This window comes from Macrobrachium rosenbergii, chromosome 13 (assembly GCF_040412425.1).
Source record: "Macrobrachium rosenbergii isolate ZJJX-2024 chromosome 13, ASM4041242v1, whole genome shotgun sequence".
Taxonomy (NCBI): Eukaryota; Metazoa; Arthropoda; class Malacostraca; order Decapoda; family Palaemonidae; genus Macrobrachium; species Macrobrachium rosenbergii.
In genome coordinates, this window is record NC_089753.1 from 24,275,719 (window position 1) to 24,297,004 (window position 21,286).

The 21,286-nt window shown below is 38.8% G+C and overlaps 1 protein-coding gene across 1 annotated transcript in view; it reads right to left on the bottom strand.

The window, feature by feature from the left end:
- The window catches only part of LOC136844736 (uncharacterized), a 113,024-nt gene that overhangs the window by 58,640 nt on the left and 33,098 nt on the right, over window positions 1-21,286 (bottom strand). Inside the window, exons 5-7 of the mRNA XM_067113973.1 lie at window positions 17,641-17,948; window positions 13,554-13,739; window positions 2,784-2,906 (exon numbers count right to left, since the gene is read on the bottom strand). Of these exons, the coding sequence (XP_066970074.1) occupies window positions 2,784-2,906; window positions 13,554-13,739; window positions 17,641-17,948 (617 nt within the window). The remainder of the gene's footprint in view (window positions 1-2,783; window positions 2,907-13,553; window positions 13,740-17,640; window positions 17,949-21,286) is intronic.

Here is a 21,286-nt window from a genome sequence, read left to right on the forward strand (position 1 = left end):
TATGGAAAATAACCGATAGAGCTCTTAAAAAAATCATTTTCTAGCACTAATTCTCACCGTACACTGGGCAGCACGCTCTGTTTCTTACCCTCTTTACTCAGGGGCGGATTAACAGTACTTGGGGCCTGAGGCTACTTCACATCAGGGGCCCTTTTAACAGACATGTACACATTTATCATATTTTGTTTTAGCACATGTTTCAATATGAACAATATCAGTTAGTGTACTATCAATAAGTTTTACGTTTGAGTTACATTGAAACGATTGATCTATTATGCTGTATCATACTGTATAAAAAAAGAAAACTCCATTACAAACTAACAACAGAAAAACAATGAAAATATTAAACTGAACAATTCATGTATTTGTATAATTCACATATGAGGCAAGTATTACCTAATCAGATGAAGGTAAGTTACCTAATCAGATGAAGGTAAGTAGTTACAGAAAATCAATCACATTAGATACATTTTATGAACTCTGGTCTCATGTTTCCATGAAAATACTAATATGCATTGTATATATTTCCATAAATTCAACATGAAAAAATGTGAAAATGAGTGTCAAATAAATGTCAAAATGAAAACGAGCAAACAAATGTCAACATGAAAATCCATGTTGTAAGTTAATGCCTACTTAGGGAACTTCACTTTCCTAGCTTTCTCTGGTTTGCAAAGTCTCTCACTACATCCTGAAAGTTAACTTGTAAAATACTGGTCTCTATGTACATAAGTGACAGCATGTTTAGAGGCTGTTCCTTCATTTTTGCTCGTGTTTCATTTTTTATCAGTTTGCTTTGAAAAGCTCCGCCCTCCAGTACAGTTTGACACCATTACAGACACAAAACAGGCGATATATGCTATTTCAACATTCGAAAGACTTCCTTTCAACCCGTGTTGCAAGAGCATTGATATACAATCAATTCAGTGCTACATTCTTGGTTTTCATTTTGTTACTGGAAATCATTGATATTTGCTGCAAGCATAGATCAAAGTGAATCATTTCATCACTGAAGCTGGTCTCAATGTCAGAAGGACAAAAAGATTTCAACAACAAAATAAAGCTTCGTGACGATGAAAACATCCCAAAGGCCTCCAACAACTCAGGCCTAACAACTCTTTCATTTTCCATTATCCCAAATCCATGGGAGTTCGCCGTTAACGATACTTAAATGACAAAAGGGAAGAAGCCGAGTTTACAAGATACCGTGTAGTAATTGTCAGACATCTACATAGGCGTAGACAGGTAGATCGCTCTCGCAAAGAATAACAGAGCATAAAAGATCAGCACGTTACGCTTTCGGAGAGTTCGAATTTTCCTACATATCAGAAATACAGGGCATGTTATTAACTGGAGTGGGGCGGAGTTGGTTTTCAAAAAGTAGCTGTCCGATTACAAAGAAGGATGCTGGAATCTGCTATCATCAATCAAACCAACAATATGAACCTGTCAGGAGGACATTGGAAATTGGTTGACATCGACACCTTAATCCTCAAACCCTCATGAAGAAGATGACCCAGGAAACGCGACCGCCAGATCCATGCCAAACGGGAGCTAATGAGACCAAAAACCACTAGAATTTGGCCATTCTCTTCCTTAAGAAATGCCACCTCCATAACATCAGAGGCCTAGGGCCACACCTTTATGTTTTTGTATATATACCCATTGTAACTTTCCACCTGTCCATATTCTACCAGTGAACAGGGGCACAGAAGCTAGTGCCCAAAATATATGGTTTCAACGTTTAAATAGTGTTTTATGTGGCCTTCTTATATTCATATATATATATATATATATATATATATATATATATATATATATATATATATATATATATATATATATATATATATATATATATTTGATTTGATTGATTGATTATTTGACCCGATTGATTGATTGTGAAAAAAAATGATAACACAAAACATAACGCTTCACAAACCAAATGCCACACGCACAGTAATTCACCTCAATACTATCAAACACTGAGCACAATCAAATATAGTGCAGACCCAATTCACACTGTTCACATAAACTCAACTACTCACAGCGCAGTGCATGTCCAACATGTTTCTGTGCCACGTGAACTGTACTCGTTGGCTCCCTCTCACTATATACACCACACCACTACCTCGAGGTTTCCTAGCTGACATGAATGCGTATACACTCCAGGTTTGCCAAGTCAGAAATGAATGTACTATTGCCAATTTTATTGATATATTTTCTAATCATCACCTCATCGGGGGTCCTCAGTACCTGGGCCTGGAGGCTGCAGCCTCATTAGCCTCAATGTAAATCCGCAACTGTCTTTACTATCAATTTTTTCACCAACTGTACTTATTCGTTTTTCATTATTTCATATATCGATATTTGGAGAATTTTGTTAACTTTCTCATAAAAAAAATTCATTCGCCTGACTTTCATAGTTTTTGGGCTACGAACGAATATGTAAAAATAAGTAACGATTTTTTTGTAAAATAACTCAAATTTTTTCGTATTTAGAGGGCTGTAACTCTTATTCTAACTATGTCCACCATAAAATATAAACATTGAGAAAAAAAGAACAGCAAAATGGACATTGTTGGCATAAAATTTCTATCTTTGCTGAATTTTTTAAAAAATTATTTTTTCACGCTGTCGAGAGCTCCCAGACACCTCGGATCTCTGATAGGCGTGGCGCTCATACCATAAAGATGTGAAAGTGTTAACTAGACCTAGAAGTCAAAATACTCAACTTTTATAGGGTATCTGCAGTTATACCACAAAGTTTCCTACACACTTACCTCAGCTTCCTCTCTAGTTGCAGGTCCTTGTCCACCCAAAACTCTATCTTGCAGTGATATGTGGCCCACATAAGTGTATCTTGTTAAAGGAGTATACCATGGATCTTCAGCACCAAAGTTAACCTGTAAGGCAGGAGTTGAATAAGTAAATGATACACTGGTAATTGGTACGATAGGCTAGTGCTGGTCCTTTATGATAAACTAATATAGGTCACAGTGTGAGAAAATGTGTTCCATAAGTGCCTAAGCATCTTCTATCTGAAAAAATGTGAGAGTTAACTGGGGTTCTTCATTATCACATGTTATATAAGATTGAAAAAACCTGGCAGTCTATCTGATATTTTCCATAACTGTAATACAATAAATAATTTGTTTACATACCCAAAATACTATAAACAATACATTCCAGTAGAAAAGCAGCCACAGCATAGGCTCCAACAAAACATTATTCAAGGAGAGAAAAAAGTCACTATGCAAGCTAAGCAAACTTTCCCATCTTAACAAGTGGGAAAGTGATGAAGGCATTGGTATTTACAAAGAATGTATATAAAAAAAATTATATCGTAAAACCTAGTTTGATAATACAACCAATTCATCTTGAAATATCATGAATTGCTATTTAGAAGGGCAGTCAATGCAAAGGCCTATGAGGCTGAGTTTCCAGAGATCCAATCCCAAATCCAGGGCAGATAGCTAGCATGCATGAAGTTGTAAAGAAGTATCTCCAACCAGTGGGGGCTTCCATAAGTAATGGGCTTGTAATGGAAGGTAAATCCTAATGACTAATATGTACTAGAAGCACAGATACAGTTGCTCCAGGGAAAAACTGTATTTTCACCTCCAGTGGATGTCTGTCATTGGGGTTTTCCTTCCAAGAATAGAACAGAACATAGGATTTTGGCCAAAGGCCAAGCGCTGGGATCTATGAGGTCATTCATCGCTGAAATGGAAACAAATTTAAAGGGTTTGAAAGGCGTAACAGAAGGAAAACCTCCCAGTTGCACTATGAATCAATTTGTAAGAGGAGGGTGGAAAGTAAGATGAAAGAAAATATAAAAGGAGGTACAATAAAAGGAATGAAAGGGTTGCAGCTAGGGGCTGAAGGCAAGCTGCAAAGAACCTTAAATAATGCCTAGAGTGCACCATTCCTTGCGAGGAATAAAAATGAGGACGGATATGATGAATGATCAAACCCTTAACATGATAAAACATGACCTGCCATGACAATAGATCCCCATGGAATAACATCATAAGTCTTGTGGGTGACATCACAAAAATACAACTTAACAAAAGCTCTTTGACAATGTCCTCTCTAGGGCTGGCAAGGAGCTCAAAGTTACAATTGAAAGTCAAAGAGGAAGACAGGGCCTACACTTCATGGGGTTTGAGCTAGTGGGAAGAAAGGTCTTCTCTAGAAGCTGCAAAATTAGCCTGGTTAACAACGTCGAAGCCAGTAATACACAAGTTCTTTGAAGACCAGACTATGCTACTCACTCTTTTGCTAGAGAAGACTTGAAGAGGAGGAATGAATCAATACCTCACAAGACACACAAGATTATACTCTTTTGGAAAAGACAGCATTAAGACCAAAAAGTAACTGTCCCAATGAAAGACAGGTTTGCTACAATGTCTTAGGGTAAGAAAAGCCTGACCAAAAACAAATGTCTTGAGTAGGAAGTATCACCAGAAGGAGCATGAAGTTCAAAACACTTAAGAAGGGTCTAAGGCAGTCAAAAACACTGCTCACGTCAAAATGTAGAGGAAAGCTTCCAACAAAGGCTCGTATGGTTGAGTGGTAACACTGTGCAAGACCAAGGCTAAGTACAAGCTTGGAGGCTTCACATAGACAAAGAACAGATTTAATGACAAGGTAGTGGGCTATCCCTCTACAGCCAAGAGTGTTTTCTGTCAATCCATAAATGGACGATAAAGTCTGCTAAGACTGGAACTGGCTTTGAAAGGATGAAAACCCAACTTGTTACAACATGCCACAAACCTTATCTAACTGGCTTGGCAAAAGGATATGGTGGAAGACAGACAGGGTAGCAACAGCAAACATAACAATCTTTGAAAATAATCTCCCTCTGAGGCTATATTTGATTAATGGCATGGATAAAGATGTAGGGATTGACGATACTGATGAAACCTGTGAAATTGCAGTTACTTCAGAAGAAACCTCAAAGGTGGGAGTGACTGAAAAATATATTTCAGGATTCAGAAGGTCCAGAAGTCACTCATGCTGAGGCCAAAAGGGAACAACTAGGGTCATCCAGGAGTCTACCACGGCATGAATTTCAGCAGCAGCTGTCTCCACAGACCCGATTGTGGAAAGGTGTACAAGTCCAAGATATCCGTCAGCTGCCCTAGTAGTTTGGGCAAGCAGAACCGAGAAAAATAAGGCATTCAGTGACATAACAAACAGACCACTATAACAGCCACAGAGTTCTGTACATGTATAAGTGAAGAGACCACTTCAACAGGAGGGTGTTACACCCTCATAAGTATATCTGCCACCATGTTTCAGACTCCAGCAATGAAGTGAGGCAATAGGGTGAAGTGCCTTTCTGCACACAAGAAAATTACTATCACCATGAGAAAGTGAATTTGACTGTGTCCCCCTTACTTCCAAAGGTAGGCTATGGCAGTGGTGTACAAGACAGTCATGAATGCCTGGAGGCTGAGGTGGCCCCCAGCTTGCGAATAATGCTGTGTATGCAGCTTTCCTCCCCTTGAAGTGGGCCCTCAACCCAACGCTGATGCAACCCAGAACATGATCGAGTTCAAGAATCTAAAAGGGAACAAAAACACTATATGGTCTGGCAATCACTTACCAAATGCAGTCATGGAGGGCAGCCTTCATTTTATCAGAATCTTGATAGCTGACAACAATGAGGCAGCCTTCCAACAGCTGAAGTTGGAGGAGGCAAGAGGCAAAAATGATTTGGTGGGGACTACTTTCTCCATGGATAACAGATGACCACTAAACAACTACCAGTACACCAAGTTGCAGCAGGAGTTTGTCCATGGTTCTGAGAAGATGAACCATTCTGATCCTTTAAAGAACAGGCCAGTTCTGAGCAGTATCCACTGACATCTCCAGGTACACCCTACAAGTTGAAGCTGACAGGTCTGCCTTTTCCCTGTTGAGCTGTACATTCTGGGGACAAGAAGAAGAAGAAGAAGAAGAAGAAGAAGAAGAAGAAGAAGAAGAAGAAGAAGAAGAAGAAGAAGAAGAAGAAGAAGAAGAAGAAGAAGAAAGAAGAAGAAGAAGAAAGAAGAAGAAGAAGAGAAGAAGAAGAAAGAAGAAGAAGAAGAAGAAGAAGAAGAAGAAGAAGAAGAAGAAGAAGAAGAAAGAAGAAGAAGAAGAAGAAGAAGAAGAAGAAGAAAGAAGAAGAAAGAAGAAGAAGAAGAAGAAGAAGAAGAAGAAGAAGAAGAAGAAGAAGAAGAAGAAGAAGAAGAAGAAGAAGAAGAAAACTGGTCTCCATCCCCAGGAACACTTTGGAACAGGCTCAGATCAAAGGAGAAAGGGGGACAGATAGACTTCATCTGCAACTGAAAGGCTTACAGGAAAACTTCCTTTGATCTCCTGCATGAAAGGATAACCTAGAATTACAGTACAAGGTTGAGAAGCTGGACAATGTTCTTGACTAGCATGGTACAGTTGCAAGGCCATTCCAGAAAAGAAGCCTTCGCCTGTCCAGTGCTAGAAGATGGGGCTGATGACAAGGCTGCAGACCCCTTTTTAATAATAACAATAACAGTGGTGGTGGCGTTAACCCTCACACTCCGGCCTCAATATATATTATGCACTGCCCAAGACCGTGATAAATTTAAGGATGGCCAGTTAAAAAAAAAATACACATCAATGGAAAGAGGAAGATATGCATATGCACACGGTATAAGAAAAAAATTTCTACGGAAAGAAGAAAGTTGGATATAACAGAGGCGGAAGTACTTCAAAAGTGCTCCATATGCTGACAAAGGATGCTACTGATTGATGGCTTCTTCACTGGATGAAATGGGAGAAGGAGCTAATCCACCTGATCCTGCGTAACAGACGATTGCTTCTGTAAAAGGCCTAGGATGCTATCCAACTGCTGCTGGATAGGTTCCAAAGAAGGATCCATGACATCAGGGTTGGCGCCAAATGCTTGGCTACTGGCGCCGAGCATACCGAAGGTGAAATCCTGCCATATGGTGCTCAGAAACTGGGCATATGGACACTAGGAGCCCGGACAACTCTGGGCACTTACGACACTGAAAGCTCGGATACTCGATGGTTGGACACTTGGCGCTCTGACACTGGGTGCTCATAACCTGATCACTTGGACACTGGGCCATCTGACACTAAACACTCAGACATTGGATGTTTGGACACTGTGGGCCAGGAAGTTGGGCACTCATAAACTGGGCAATCCGACACTATACGCTTGGACATCGGGAGTTCGGACACTGTGGGCTCGGAAGTTGGGTGCTTCGATACAACACTTGGACACTATACGCTTGGAAACCGGGCGCTCGGACAACTTGGATGCGGAATGCCGCGTCAGACTGGCTTCTTTCACTGAAGTGTCATGCACAACATGCTCGGGACTGGAAGATGGGCGCTCGGACACTGGGCACTTCAACACAAAACACTCTGACAACTTGGATGAGGAATGCTGCGTCAAAGACTGGACACCTTTCCAATGGCAATCTGCCGTGTCCTGGGTTCAATCAACAGGCTCGACTGAGGGGGACAACTACCCATGGGCAAACCACTGTGACCTCCCTTAGACCTCCAGTTTGCCTCCTCCCAGGTTTAGTGGAGTTTAACGTTGACCTTTGTCTAGGAGAATTGGTGGGACGAGTAGTCACCTCTTCCACTGACACTGCACTTCCAGCAACAATAATTACGCTTACCTGGTCCATAAGGGCCTTATCCGAAGACCCGATTTTGGATAGTGTTAACAAGCAGGCCAAACTTTTGGTCAATTCTAGCTTCTAGGTTGGCGCTGGCATCGTGCTTGGAAGAATGGGAGCCAGGTAACGGAGTTTAGTCATACTTAGCAGAAGTAAGTCTAGTATTACACCCTTTGGTGCAACACCTAATACTAGACAAGCTAGGGTCAGACATGAAAATTTTCCTAGCCTAACCCACCCGAAAATTATTCAATTATGCGATCCACTCACCTATTCACGTTGTTCTTCTTTCACCATGCAATCCAGCTTACGACAACAAAAACCACAAAACAGACTTACAACCCAACTTTTATCGACCCAACCTTCAGAGAGCTCTCTCTACCTTACCATCATTTGTTCAACACTCCCGCCAGCGTTTGTTTACATTTTTCTCCCCCCCGCCATTTGTGTCCTATGACGTCACAACAAGAACATACTTTTTATACATAAAGAATGCTTTGCTACAAAAACGACTTATAAAATTAAACGTGCTTTTTTATACATTTTGTAATACCCACACCATTTCACTAATGCAGAAAATAAAAATAAAATAACAGCTGCCTTCTAAAACTAACATACAATCACACTTATCTCCTTCTCTCTCCTCTCCAGCCTTTTCTTATCCTAATCCCCTCTAATCTCCATTATTCTTCAATTCTTTACCCTCTAAATAATTCCTAATGCTTTCCCCTGAAACTCCAGCTTTGGTCAATAGATCAGCTATTTGATGCTTTCCTTTTATCCGTCCATCTCACCTCACTTATTTCTCCAGATTCTACTGTTTCTCTTATTGCTGCAAGATTAATTTTTTAATCTCTTACTACTTACTCCAGTACTCGAATTTATTGCAGTCATTAGGGTTTTACTATCAGTTTTCACCAGTGCTTCTAATTTTCTCCCTCCTGCTATCTCTCACAAATGTTTGAAATATATCAATCCTTCTATGGCCTCCACCACCCTCAGAGCTTCTGCTTCAATGGTGGACTTTGCTCCTCTTCTGGATTTCCACCATATGGGACATCTCCTCTTACAATCTGTCAATGATATCACATAACCTAATTGAGTATGACCATCTTCAATATTCCCAAATGAAGCATCTGCATAGGCTTCCCAATAAATCTTTTCGTCTTCTAACTCACTCATGCTCTCAGTTTTTCTCACTATTTTAATCAGCTTTCTCATATCTTGAGTCGTTCCTTCTTTAAAAGCTTTACTCAATTCACTATCATCATAAGATATTTCTGGCATGGTATGTAGCGATACCCAGTTCAACTGTCCTGCCACTGTTCTGTATTTTGTTAACTCCTTTTGTCCTTACACTCTACAGTATTACCTGTAAACCTTCTAGCTTCTGGTTCTCTTATAGAATTTATATACTGCCACTGATTAATACAAATTCCATTTTCCTTATACTCTACTATTACTCCTATATACTTAAAATTTTTACTCTCTTGGTCTCCTACTTGCAATTTCCCTTTCAATTTCCCAACTGTTTCCTTTAAAAATCCTTCAGTTCCTCCAGAGCAAAAATCATCTACATGTGTACATAAAATACCGTTCAATTTATTGTCTTTCCTCCAAAAGAATATATTAGGTTCTAATCTACTACTCTCGCCTTTAAGCTCCTCCACCACTTTTACCACCATACAATACCATGCCTTTGCTGCATCCTTGAGCCCATAAACAGTTTTCTTCAATTTCCATAATCCAGTCCAACCATCTTCACTATGTGGTTTTAACTATACCTCTCGTTGTATTTCATCACCTTGTAGATACGCAGTTTTTACATCCAACGTATAACAATTCCAATCTTTCAGTTTTATTACTGTCAAACAAAATTTTTAAATTTCGGCATTGCATGTAGGAGCATCTTTTTCCCATTCAGTTCTATTTCTTCTTCAAAACCTCTAGCTACCAATCTTGCTTTGCATATCCTTTTCCCCCATTTTACCTTTTCAGTTACTATCCATCTTGTAGATATACCTTTTTGTCCAATGTCATTCACCTCCTCATACACCTTGTTTTCTCTCCAACGTTGCAGTTCTTTTTCTTTAGCTTCAATTACACTTCTATTTTCGAATCCTATCAAAACCTCTTCTTCATCTTCAATTTTTTCTACATGACTATAATCTCTTAAGTTACCCCATCCCTTGTCACCTGACTACTGTGAGTCTTGTACATTGTACGAATCAGCCCAAGACTCAATATAGTCCACTCTTCTACTAGTCCTGTATTTTTGTTTATAGCTCTAACTCTATTTCCCTTTCTAAATTTGAGTATCTCTTCTATTAACTCATCTTCTATTACCTCACTTTCCCCTTCATCTTCCAGTGTTTCCTCTGCCAAATCTCTTTCTATAGTCTCTTCTATATCTGCATTCCTTCTCCAGCCAATTATCATCTCCTTTCCTTCCTGCCCATCTATATTCCCTTCCTTTGATGCAAGGGATTCATCCTTCACAGTGTGTGTTTTGTCTACTTTAAGTATCTTCTCTTTTTCTGGTGATAGTCTTTGAATTCTAGTAATATGTATTCTTGCTACTTCTCTTAGAGAATCCCTATGTTTAACCACTACTGTTTTACCTGATATCCTCACTACCTGAGCAGGTCCTCTCCATTCATTTTCCCTCTTATAGAATACCTTCTCTCCCACTACTGCTTCTTCAAATTTATGTTCTCTGATATTTTTGTTTAAAGCAATTCTTATTTTATTACAAGACTCATTTTTGATAAACACTTCTCTGGCCTTATGCATTGCATTCAGTGTATCCCTTACTATACTTTCTTCCATACCTTTCTCTCTGCTTGCAGGACTTGAACTTTCTTCTCCCATTTAATTAGGCAAGGAAGGGTTTTTCCCAAATACTAATTGGTTAGGGGAGAATGGGCCATTATTTATTAAGCAGTTCCTAGCACTCACTACCCATCTTAATGCTATGGACCATTCCACTTCCTCTCATCATCTTTCATCTTTCTTAAGCTTTCTTTGATTATGCCTACTGTCTTTTCACACAATCCATTGCTCCATGGAGATTCAGATGCTGTGGCTAATACTTTAATATTCCATCTTTCTGCCATCCTCCTTACTTTTTCATTTTGAAATTCTCCCCCGTTGTCTGATAATATTTTAGAAGGTGCCCCAATAGCAAACAATCTATCAAAAAGTGTCTTTATAATAGTTTCTGGTTTCTTATCTTTTATCCAAAAAGCCTGACAGTACCTTGTTGCCATATCTCCCATTACCAAGAACTTTCTCTCTTCTATCTCTCCCACATCCATTGCTACAACTTCATTAAATATCTTACTTCAAGAAAATCCTACCACTGGTTTAGCTGGGTTTCTTTTATATCTTTTCCATACCTCACAACTTGCAATTAAGTCTGTTAGTAACTTTTATATTTCCTTTTTTTTTCGTTCTCTCTCAAACCATCACTCCACTGTGCTTCTTCTGTTAGCTTCCATATTTTATCTCCACTTCCGTGGCCAAGTTGTAGATGTAACTTCATCACTGCACCTTCAATTTCCCTTAGACTCTTCCGCTTCCAACCCTCCAATAACAATTCTTCTTCTACCTTCTCCCTCAAAATTGGTATTCTTAAATGTCTCTGTTTGTCTTCTCTTAACTTTACCTTCATTTCCCCCCATTTTACTCATGGTTTTCTTACCTATTAACCATGGTACATCACCCTGCAAAACTTCTGTCTTCAAATAAAACTTTTTCAACATCACCGGTATTTCCATTACTTTCGACTTGTATGATGACTCACCGAAATTAAATACTTTATTAGGTTCTTAGTACCATTCATTCTCCTCAACTCTTCCTGACTCAAACCCACAACAATGCGTGCTAGACACAATTCCCCACGAACTGTTGACTTACATCCCGTGTCTAAAATTGCATCAACCTCTTCCCAACATTCTTCTATTTTACTAACTTCTCCTGTATAAACTTTTTCTTCTTCTTGTCCAGTTTCTGATTTCTTCTTATTTTGAAAATTCTGAGGACAATCTCTGGCCCAATGCCATTCCGATTTGCATATTGCACACAGTGTTACTTTTCCTTCTCTATTTAAAGGATTTCTTCCACCTCTACCTCGATTCACCTTTTCCCGATATCTTTGGTTTTTCCACCCTTTCCCAAAATTTGCACAACCTTCTCATCCCAACCATTCCCCCTCCTCTTTATTCCCTAATCCCTCAAATATTCTTTTCATTGTTTGTGACACTGTTTTATATTCCAACTTTTCTCAACCACAAGCTGCTAATACCATTTGTTTTTATCTTCTGTGAGATTCGATTGCTCTGGTACATGGAAACCTTTTGCTTCCCCCTCATGCATGCTTTTCCCTAGTGCTCTACTATACTCTGACTCTGCCTTTTCATAACTAATTATAAAATTTGATGGGCCGGAGTTCAATTCCCGCGGCCGGCTGATGAAGAGTTAGAGGAATTTATTTCTGGTGATAGAAATTCATTTCTCGCTATAATGTGGTTCGGATCCCACAATAAGCTGTAGGTCCCGTTGCTAAGTAACCAAATGGTTCTTAGCCACGTAAAATAAGTCTAATCCTTCGGGTCAGCCCTAGGAGAGCTGTTCATCAGCTCAGTGGTCTGGTAAAACTAAGGTATACTTACTTTATAAAATCTCTCATCTTTTCAATAATTCTTTTTCTATTTTAAAATAGTTTTTCATTTTACTGTAATTTTCCATCAACGTATCTTTTAGATACACTTCATCTAGTTTGGATAAGATTATCTTTGAACCCTCTCTATCCTTAAGTTTATCTCTATCTATTCCTTCGTTACTTCTAAAGCCTTCCCTCTTAAGCTCATTCTTATCTCTATCGCCGGATATTTCACTTCTTCTCCACACACCACAAGCCAATCTTCGACTTGTCCTCTCCATCTTTTATAATCACCCTGTGTCCCGTTAAATCTTGGACAGTCTCTTCTCCATTTCATCTCCCAAAGTTTACCTTCAGATTGGTCCATTTCTACCGAACCACGCTCTGCTACCACTTGAAAATTTTCCTAGCCTAACCCATCCGAAAATTATTCAATTATGTGATCCACTCACCTATTCACGTTGTTCTTCTTTCACTATGCAATCCAGCTTACAACAACAAAAACCACAAAACAGACTTACAACCCAACTTTTATCGACCTAACCTTCAGAGAGCTCTCTCTACCTTACCGCCATTTGTTCAACACTCCCGCCCACATTTGTTTACATTTTTCTCTTCCTGCCGTTTCCGTCCTATGACGTCACAACAAGAACATACTTTTTAAACATAAAGAATGCTTTGCTATAAAAACGACTTATAAAATTAAACGTGCTTTTTTTATAATTTTGTAATGCCCATACCATTTCACTAATGCAGAAAATAAAAATAAAATAATGACTAACTTCTAAAACTAACATACAATCACCATATACTAAATCAAATTAGTCACAAGTCTGAATAGGGAATTAGCTACGCTAATAAATAGCATGCAACCAACATGAATGAATACTTCACCAAAGGTGAAAGATACAACCATCTGGTGAAGTTCAAATCAGAGCTTCTCAACCAATTGTTGTTCAGCTGACTGACTGAAACGAATTGAGCTCTTCAGCACTGTTGTACCTATTCTTCCCTGTAAGTGGGTGGGGTCTAGTTACCTACACTAAAACAATAGCACATTACTGTGATTTTCAAATTTTGAACTGCCAGGGTTAAGTCAAACTAACAGCTATGTAATTACTTGGTAAGTCACTTATAAACAAATTACAGTACTTTGTTCATGCAAAATGAAATCTTTTCAAGATAAGAAACTGTTTTGCAAATACCTTAAAACTGCAATTTTTGGTCACAATGTGTGGAAACAGTGCCCTTTCACCCAGCGTGCTACGCGAGATTTCATATGCCATCCCCTGGTTCTCCCCATTGACAGTGAATGACATAACAATGGGCTCAGCTTCCAAATCAAGGTAACAGCCAACAATGTCGCCTTTACCAAATGTTTTCCCATAGTCCTGAAAAATTTAATCCACAAAGAGATTAGGAAGGAGGACATGAACATGAATTTGTGTTGAAAAGATAAAATGCACATAGCATAAGGTCAGAGAGAAAACCTGTGTATTCAATTATGCCAAGCTTTCACATACAGTAATGGAATCAACCTGGTGTTACAGAATTAATTTTTACCTATTCTCATTTACTATTTTACAAGCGAGTATACTAGACCCCATTATGCAGTTCATAAATCATGTTTACCTCATATCTAACATGACCAAGAACCCAATCAAATTCTGGTACTGTAACTGCTTAAATATTACTTTTTTGTTTTCAACTAAAGATTGGCATAATCTAAAATAATAATCATCTAAATATAATTTTACCAACACTTGCAAATGAAGAGACTGTAGAATACACTTTGATAGCAAAATACCCATCAAATGTTGAACACAATGCTATTCTAATTAAATAACTTTATATAGCAAAATTGCAAAATGAAAATATAAAGATCGAATGGCTGCCCAGATGACTGTCTAGTTCACCTGTTCTCCACCAGGTGTGTTCAAATGTTTAAGCTCTTGTCAGAATTCTCCTTGACAGCCCAATAAGTTGTGGGGAGGCTGGGTGCGGTCTAAATTAACATTAGGTAAATATCCAAATAATAAATTTTATCCCAAAAATTTATATTATTTGGGATGAAACTTACCTACTGTTAAAGTTAGCCGATTCCACACTGAGAAGAGGATGGTGGTTAGTATAGCTAGATAAAATCCGCTCAGCCATTCGAGCAAAAGGTTTCTTGTATGAAACCCAAAACATTCTTAACAAATCTGGAATCCTTTCTGATCTTACTGCCGCCAGAAGTTGGATTCCATTCGGGGGCATGGCTCTCATACGTGTGAAGTAAAGAGCAGCCTTGCGGAGAAAAACCACTTCAATTCAGCTAGAATGAAACAGAAGCAGCATGAGGGGACCCCTGTGCCTAGGCCTAAAAGCCCAAAATAAATACCTATACGATATAAAAGTACTAAAATAATAAAACCCAGAATTTAAAACAGCCTGAGAGATTCTCTTTCCTCTGTTCTGGAAAACTTTACCCGCTACTAGTAGCGGACTAAGGGCTTTACTGTTTCAAACATGATTCCGCATACTTAAGGTACTGAATGGCAAAACTAAACTGCTTCCTTCAGGGCTAAAGTTCAAGGATCATCCCTGCATCAATAAATAAGAATGAGGAGGAGTTAGGGAAGTCAACTGAAAATCATACTGCACAGAGACTGAGCTAGGTGAAGCAACAGATCCTTGGCCTTTGGCATACTGTCAAGAGCTGGCCAACTTGAACCAGCTGACTTAGAGGAAAAGATTTCTTGCTCCTACACCTCGACCCCATCCACCTATGGACAACAAATTCCCTGTGAATACTTACAGAGGCAGCCCTTTGTTGGCCGAGTCACTTGAGCTTCAGACTTTCACTCAATGGGCCGGAGTTCAATTCCTGCGGCCGGCTGATGAAGAGTTAGAGGAATTTATTTCTGGCGATATAAATTAATTTCTCGCTATAATGTGGTTCGGATTCCACAATAAGCTGTAGGTCCCGTTGCTAAGTAACCAATTGGTTCTTAGACACGTAAATAAGTCTTATCCTTTGGGCCAGCCCTAGGAGAGCTGTTAATCAGCTCAGTGGTCTGGTAAAACTAAGGTGTACTTACTTTACTTATAGGGGCGTTGTACACGAGCCCTAACAAAGCACCTTGAACAGCAATACCTCCTGTAAATACACCTCTAAGGAACTCAGGTGATTGAGGATGTACTGGAAAGAGAAAAATGTCTCCTGCATGTCAACCAGAACATCTGATTATTCTTTTGGAGAGTCACTTATACCATACTGGAAAAGCAAAAGCATATGTATCCAACGATGGCTGCCAATCTCCAGTTGCTTATGGAGCTAGCAAAAAGTCAAGATCCCAGTGAATTACTGCCAGGTACATTTCTTTCTCTCAAATTATAACCTCTTATTAAAGAGAAGACAGAGGAACAGCTATAAAAGACTAAACCAGTTAAGGGTAACCTAAATGGAATCATAACTCTCCTTCACTGACTCCACCATGTAAGGTCTGCTCCTAAGTCTCTCCAAGCAAGCCAGGAGACTTGCAGCTGGCCATCTACCAGAACCTGAGGGCTGAACTTATCCTCGAAGGGTATAAAATAAGGCTTGCACCAATATATACTTCCTTATCGCCTCAACCTGTACAGCATAAGATTTTACTACAGCGTTCTCACTTCTTCCAAACTGAGTAGTATAAGCTTGTGAACATTAGCCTGTTTTAGCATCAGACATGAGTTAAAACTAACACTTTTCCTCAATAAACTCCTGCTGGTGCCAAAACCCCTTAAAGCTTGCTTCACAAACTTCCCAAGTTGATGCCAAAAACAGACTAAGCTGGAGCCTCAACCTCTCAAAGCTGAGGCAGAGAAGTGGCAAAATACTGAGCAAAAGTTCAATAAACACTTCAACAATCTAAACTGAGACTCTGATTCAGAACTTGTCAGTCTCGAGTTTGTCTCTTCAAAGGAAAGAGAAAAAACCGAATCTTCTACCAAAGACAGTTTAAGAGCCTATTCTCTATGTGGTCTCTTTCCTCAACTAAATGAGCATAAAGAGAAGCGCAACACTCCAGCAAACAGAAGAAGATCCTCCGATTCAAACTCTTCTTCTGCCAGAGGGCGACAGAAGGAAACAGCTGTCATCTATCAACACCTGGCGACAGGAGACAACAGCAGCCGAGCACCTGTCTCGCATCCACAATGTTTACCAAAACAGCCTTTCGGGCCAATGCATTATACAAGACTACGAACGTGAAAAACGGAGAGGCAGGTGATGGAGGGCACAGAACCACATTGGCCCAAGAACCGATCCGGTTCCCAGCACCGGATTTCTTCCTCAGAATCCACCTGTCATAGCCTAGGCTCAGGCTACAGACTGGCAAGAGCACCGACACCTGATCTCTTATGAGGGAATGCAAAAATAATCACACAGTGGGGGGACCCGGAGCAGTTCCCTAACCAATTCAGACAAACCTTCTATTGACCAAAATAAGGTTTATGACCCGTTCTAAATTCTCAATATGCTTTTCCTGACTGGAAAGGGGAGCAGAAGGCTGAGCTAAAGAGGAAGCCTTAGTACTAACTAAAGCATTAACAAAGGAAAAGCCATGACGAGTATGGATAACTACAGAAGTACTAAGAGAAGGGGGAAAAATGACAGGTTGATAACCTGGCCTAACTGATTGCTTCACAATCTAACTGCTTCCCTTCTCTTCCTATACTAAGAAACTTAAGCAGAAAATCCTTTGAAAATCTCTACTTCCTCACATCTATTCTGAAGATCAACTTGAAACCATGCAGCTGGAGTACAAGTGTATCTCCTAAAATAGCAACATCCTGCTGACAGAGTAATCATTCCTACAGAACCTGATGTTCTTAGCCTTGATTCCAGCGAAGGCATCCTAGGAAAAATAAATGTACGGTACCGTGATAGCAGCAAAAAGCCATGAAATACAACAAGTGCCTATACCCAATGGAGGCAAGGAGAATTCTGGCAAGAGGTTATACATTCAAAACACGCCTGGTGGAGAATGGGTGAACTAGACAGTCATCCAAGCAGCCATTCGAACTTTTGTTTGAATGCCGACTTGCCTATCGGCGCGGAGATGTAAGCTAGTTTTAACAGTAGGTAAGATTCACCTCCAATAAAGATTTTTCAGAGGACATAATCATCAATGTACAATCATGCTTGAAACTATACAGTTGCTATCAACCACACTAAGAGAACTTCACTCATGCTTTCAAAATATCTATCTGAAATACATATGAAATTAAGATGTTCACAGCCTTCACCACCACTACCATAATACCAACCTTGAACTTCAAATTGGTGGAAGCTTTCCCAGTGCCACCATATCCATAACTGAAAGGATCTTCCCCAAGTGTCAAACCAGCCTCATCGATTGACCAACCAACGCGAACCACGTGAGGGTGTTGCTCATCTTCTTCCAGGTGGGGCACAGGCAAACAGTCCAAAACCTTGACCTCGTAGAAGATTCTTCCCCTTGTGAAACCGTATGTGGCTCTTACTCCATGCCACACATAGCCAAAGCCTTGTGTGGTTAATGGCTGAGCACTCAGGAAGTCTTCCTTGTTGATCAATAAACTTAAATCTGAGTTATCTGAAAAGAAGAAAGATTACATTGAGAGACATTACAGTTTACTAAAACAATTCCTAAAAGAAATGCTTTGATAATAATCACTAAAATAATTCAATCTTTCTACTTAACTTCTTTAGAAACTGATTTAGAATCAATTAATTGTTTATGAAATTTAGGCTACAAAGCCAAGCACTTGGGCACTTCAAAATATTTGGCACTTGAGAGAGTGAAAAGGATGTGAGTGTGGTTGGACAGAAAGATCTTAAGGCTGAGAAAGTCAAAATGAGATGAAGTACACGGCTCTGACAGTGAAACTGCAATAAGAAGTACAGTAATAGCTATGAAGGTTGGACAGCAAGACTGAAGAAAGCAAGCAGGAATGGGGGTAAAGTAAAAGGCTAAAAGGATGGTGCAGCTCTGGGCCAAAGTAACACTGCAAACACCCTTTACCAATGCCTACAGCACAAGACACGGTGAACTGACGGCAATACTCTGCTACAGATTAGCAGAGTTGAACGTCATCATCATCACCCAGAAGTGAAGAACTTACCAATACCATCAACTATACAGACACTCAGAGCAGCACTAAATTTAATAAGCTACGGTTTTACACTCTAGTTATACAGTATTTGCATCAAAATTATTAGAGGAGGAAAGCATGCATTTATGATTCTAATAATTATCTAAATAAAATGCTATAATTAAGTTAACCAGAGAAAGGAACAGGAATAAAAATCAAAATCAGTACATTAAAGAATTTAGCTATTCAAGGCAGAGCAAACAACAGAGAATGGCTGGAAAATAAAAGTAGAGGTCTGAACTATAATCACAAGCACAGAAATGTAAGAGCAGATTGAAGGATAACACTGGCAAAAAGGAGTAACAAGTGATACACACAAAAAACAAAAAAAGGGAGAAACACAAATGCACACTGGAACAGAGCAGGTGTTGCATCGATGTCAACTGACTTAAAAGTGGTTTGATTACAAGCTAAAATACTTGTGTTAGTAATGTGCAAAATTTAATATCATAACATTTAATAGCTTGATTAACAACACTAAAATTTCTAAAGCAAACAGAACACATTAACTTTGGAGAAAATTATAAGGATAAAATATTACAAGATTCCCAACAAGCAAGATGGAACGGACCATCAAAATTTATTTCCTGCGGATATTACCATCCTTTATCCCACTGTATAATATCAACTGTTCCTTTCAGCTCTCCCCATTTATTCTTAAAAACAAACTGTACCAACTAGAAGATGTGAGGGAAGGAAATACCTGCTTGTCTAGAACAATGGCAATACAGGCAGCCCCCGGTTATCGGTGTGGGATCCATTCCGACAGCTTGATGATACGCGAAAATTGCTGATAACTGGGAATTGATGCCTCTGTTAGGTATGTACTGGTGCCAAAAATTATGACTTTCGTCGCAAGACAAGCACCATAAAACCGGGGACTGACTGTATTCACTTTCTAAGCAGAAACGTCAACAGGAAATCAAATGCAATACCATACTTCAAAATACATTTATGAAAGGCTTCTTAATATGAAACTCATTTACACAGTGCAATTTCTCCCATCAGAAAAACCTTGATAATTTACGGTAAAGAAACGCAATTCTCTCATAAAGCAAAGAATTCACTCTAAAACAACAGCAAAGACCGACTCCTTTCAAAGTACAGTCTGTAGTTTATCTACTGATCAAAGAGAGAGACATAGTTTATCTACTGGTCAAAGAGATGTAAATTCAATGCTGTACACTCTTAAATGACATTCGCATTACATATTCATCATCAACTTTTGTTGGTAAAAACAATACTTCCTCAGACTTCTACTTCCCTGCTGCAGAAATATTGTTCAACCTTCTCAAATAAAGTTACCTATTATGATCCCTGTAACTTTTGCCAAAATTTTCAAAATAAAGACCTTTCACTTCCTCATTTTTGTGCCACTTATATACTCTCACACCATCCATGCTCTGAAATTTTTCTTTTTTAATGCTTTCTCTTGCACTATCTTTAAGAATTATCAAACGTTAATTAAAAATTTACCTTATTTAACAAGTCATTACTGTCTTCTAAGTCTGATTATGTGTATAAACTAAAAGGAAATATCTATACTTCACTGAACTCTTCTAAATAGAAAAATTGAACTGAGGCAACAATGCATTTTCTGTCTTATGCTATGATGACAAAATTACTTATCAACCAACAATTGTAATTTACAAAACCTTTACTGGTTGCTCAACAACTCTCAATTTTCAATTGAATAAATAACAGTTTAACAAAAATACTTCCCTAAAGGGCATCCATTACAATCCAATCTGTACACTTGTGTATGTACTATCATCGCTACAATAAATACAGCAAGCAGGTGTATTTTATCATAGATTTGGATAATGATTAACACTTTAACATGTTATTATTAACACTATAGTGCAAACCATCAAATTCAAATTCACGTGTAAATGTTGCAAGTTCATTTGCCGATTACATTTGTTTGTAGCTTCCATGGGCAATCACATCAATGCCTGTTGACTACCCTCCTCTCTCGATCTGTGATCAATTACTTTATCCCAAGGTCTAATATAAAGTTAATATTCCTTAACCCTTCGTGGATGGGTAACATACATTTATGTTTAATTACAGCTTTGGAGAGGATTCCGGGTAACACGTGTATGTTCAAGATTTTCAGCCATACAGTTTGAACTCATATTGCGGGAAAAGTGCTCAGATCACTTCCATGGGCCATAAATGACTCCTGGAAACTTTAACCCCAACTCTAATAGCTAGTCGGCACAGGAGAGAAACAGTTTGCCTTGAGATGTCATGAAGTAATGTTGTCCAAAATTCCCATCCAATGACATCTCTTAAATATTTTACAATAAATATACACAATGATACTGATTTTAGTTCATTTCTGTTATGATATTGTGTGAGCTGTAATTATACTTCTACATTAAAAAAAAAAAGTTGAAAAAACAATTATAACTTGGTAAAATTAGCATATTTTGACAACTGTCATTTGGAAAAGAGGCCCTGCACAGGGTTGGAAATATTCACTTTCAACTTCCCAAGGAATATACAGAAATTTTTTTAGAACCTTTTTGTTTTATTCCATGTGCATATGCGTATCTTCCTCTTTCCATTGAAGAGATTTTTTTTTAAATTGGCTACCCCTGAATTTAGCCAGGTCTGTGAGGGTGAACCCCCTGCACCCAGATATGATCCTGAGACATAATATATATATAATATATACTGGGTTCAATCTTGATATACTGCCATGAGAATCAATCGTTTGCACCATGCTTTTTGAATGAGTTTCATGGCAAAATATTCATATCACTTCAATGGG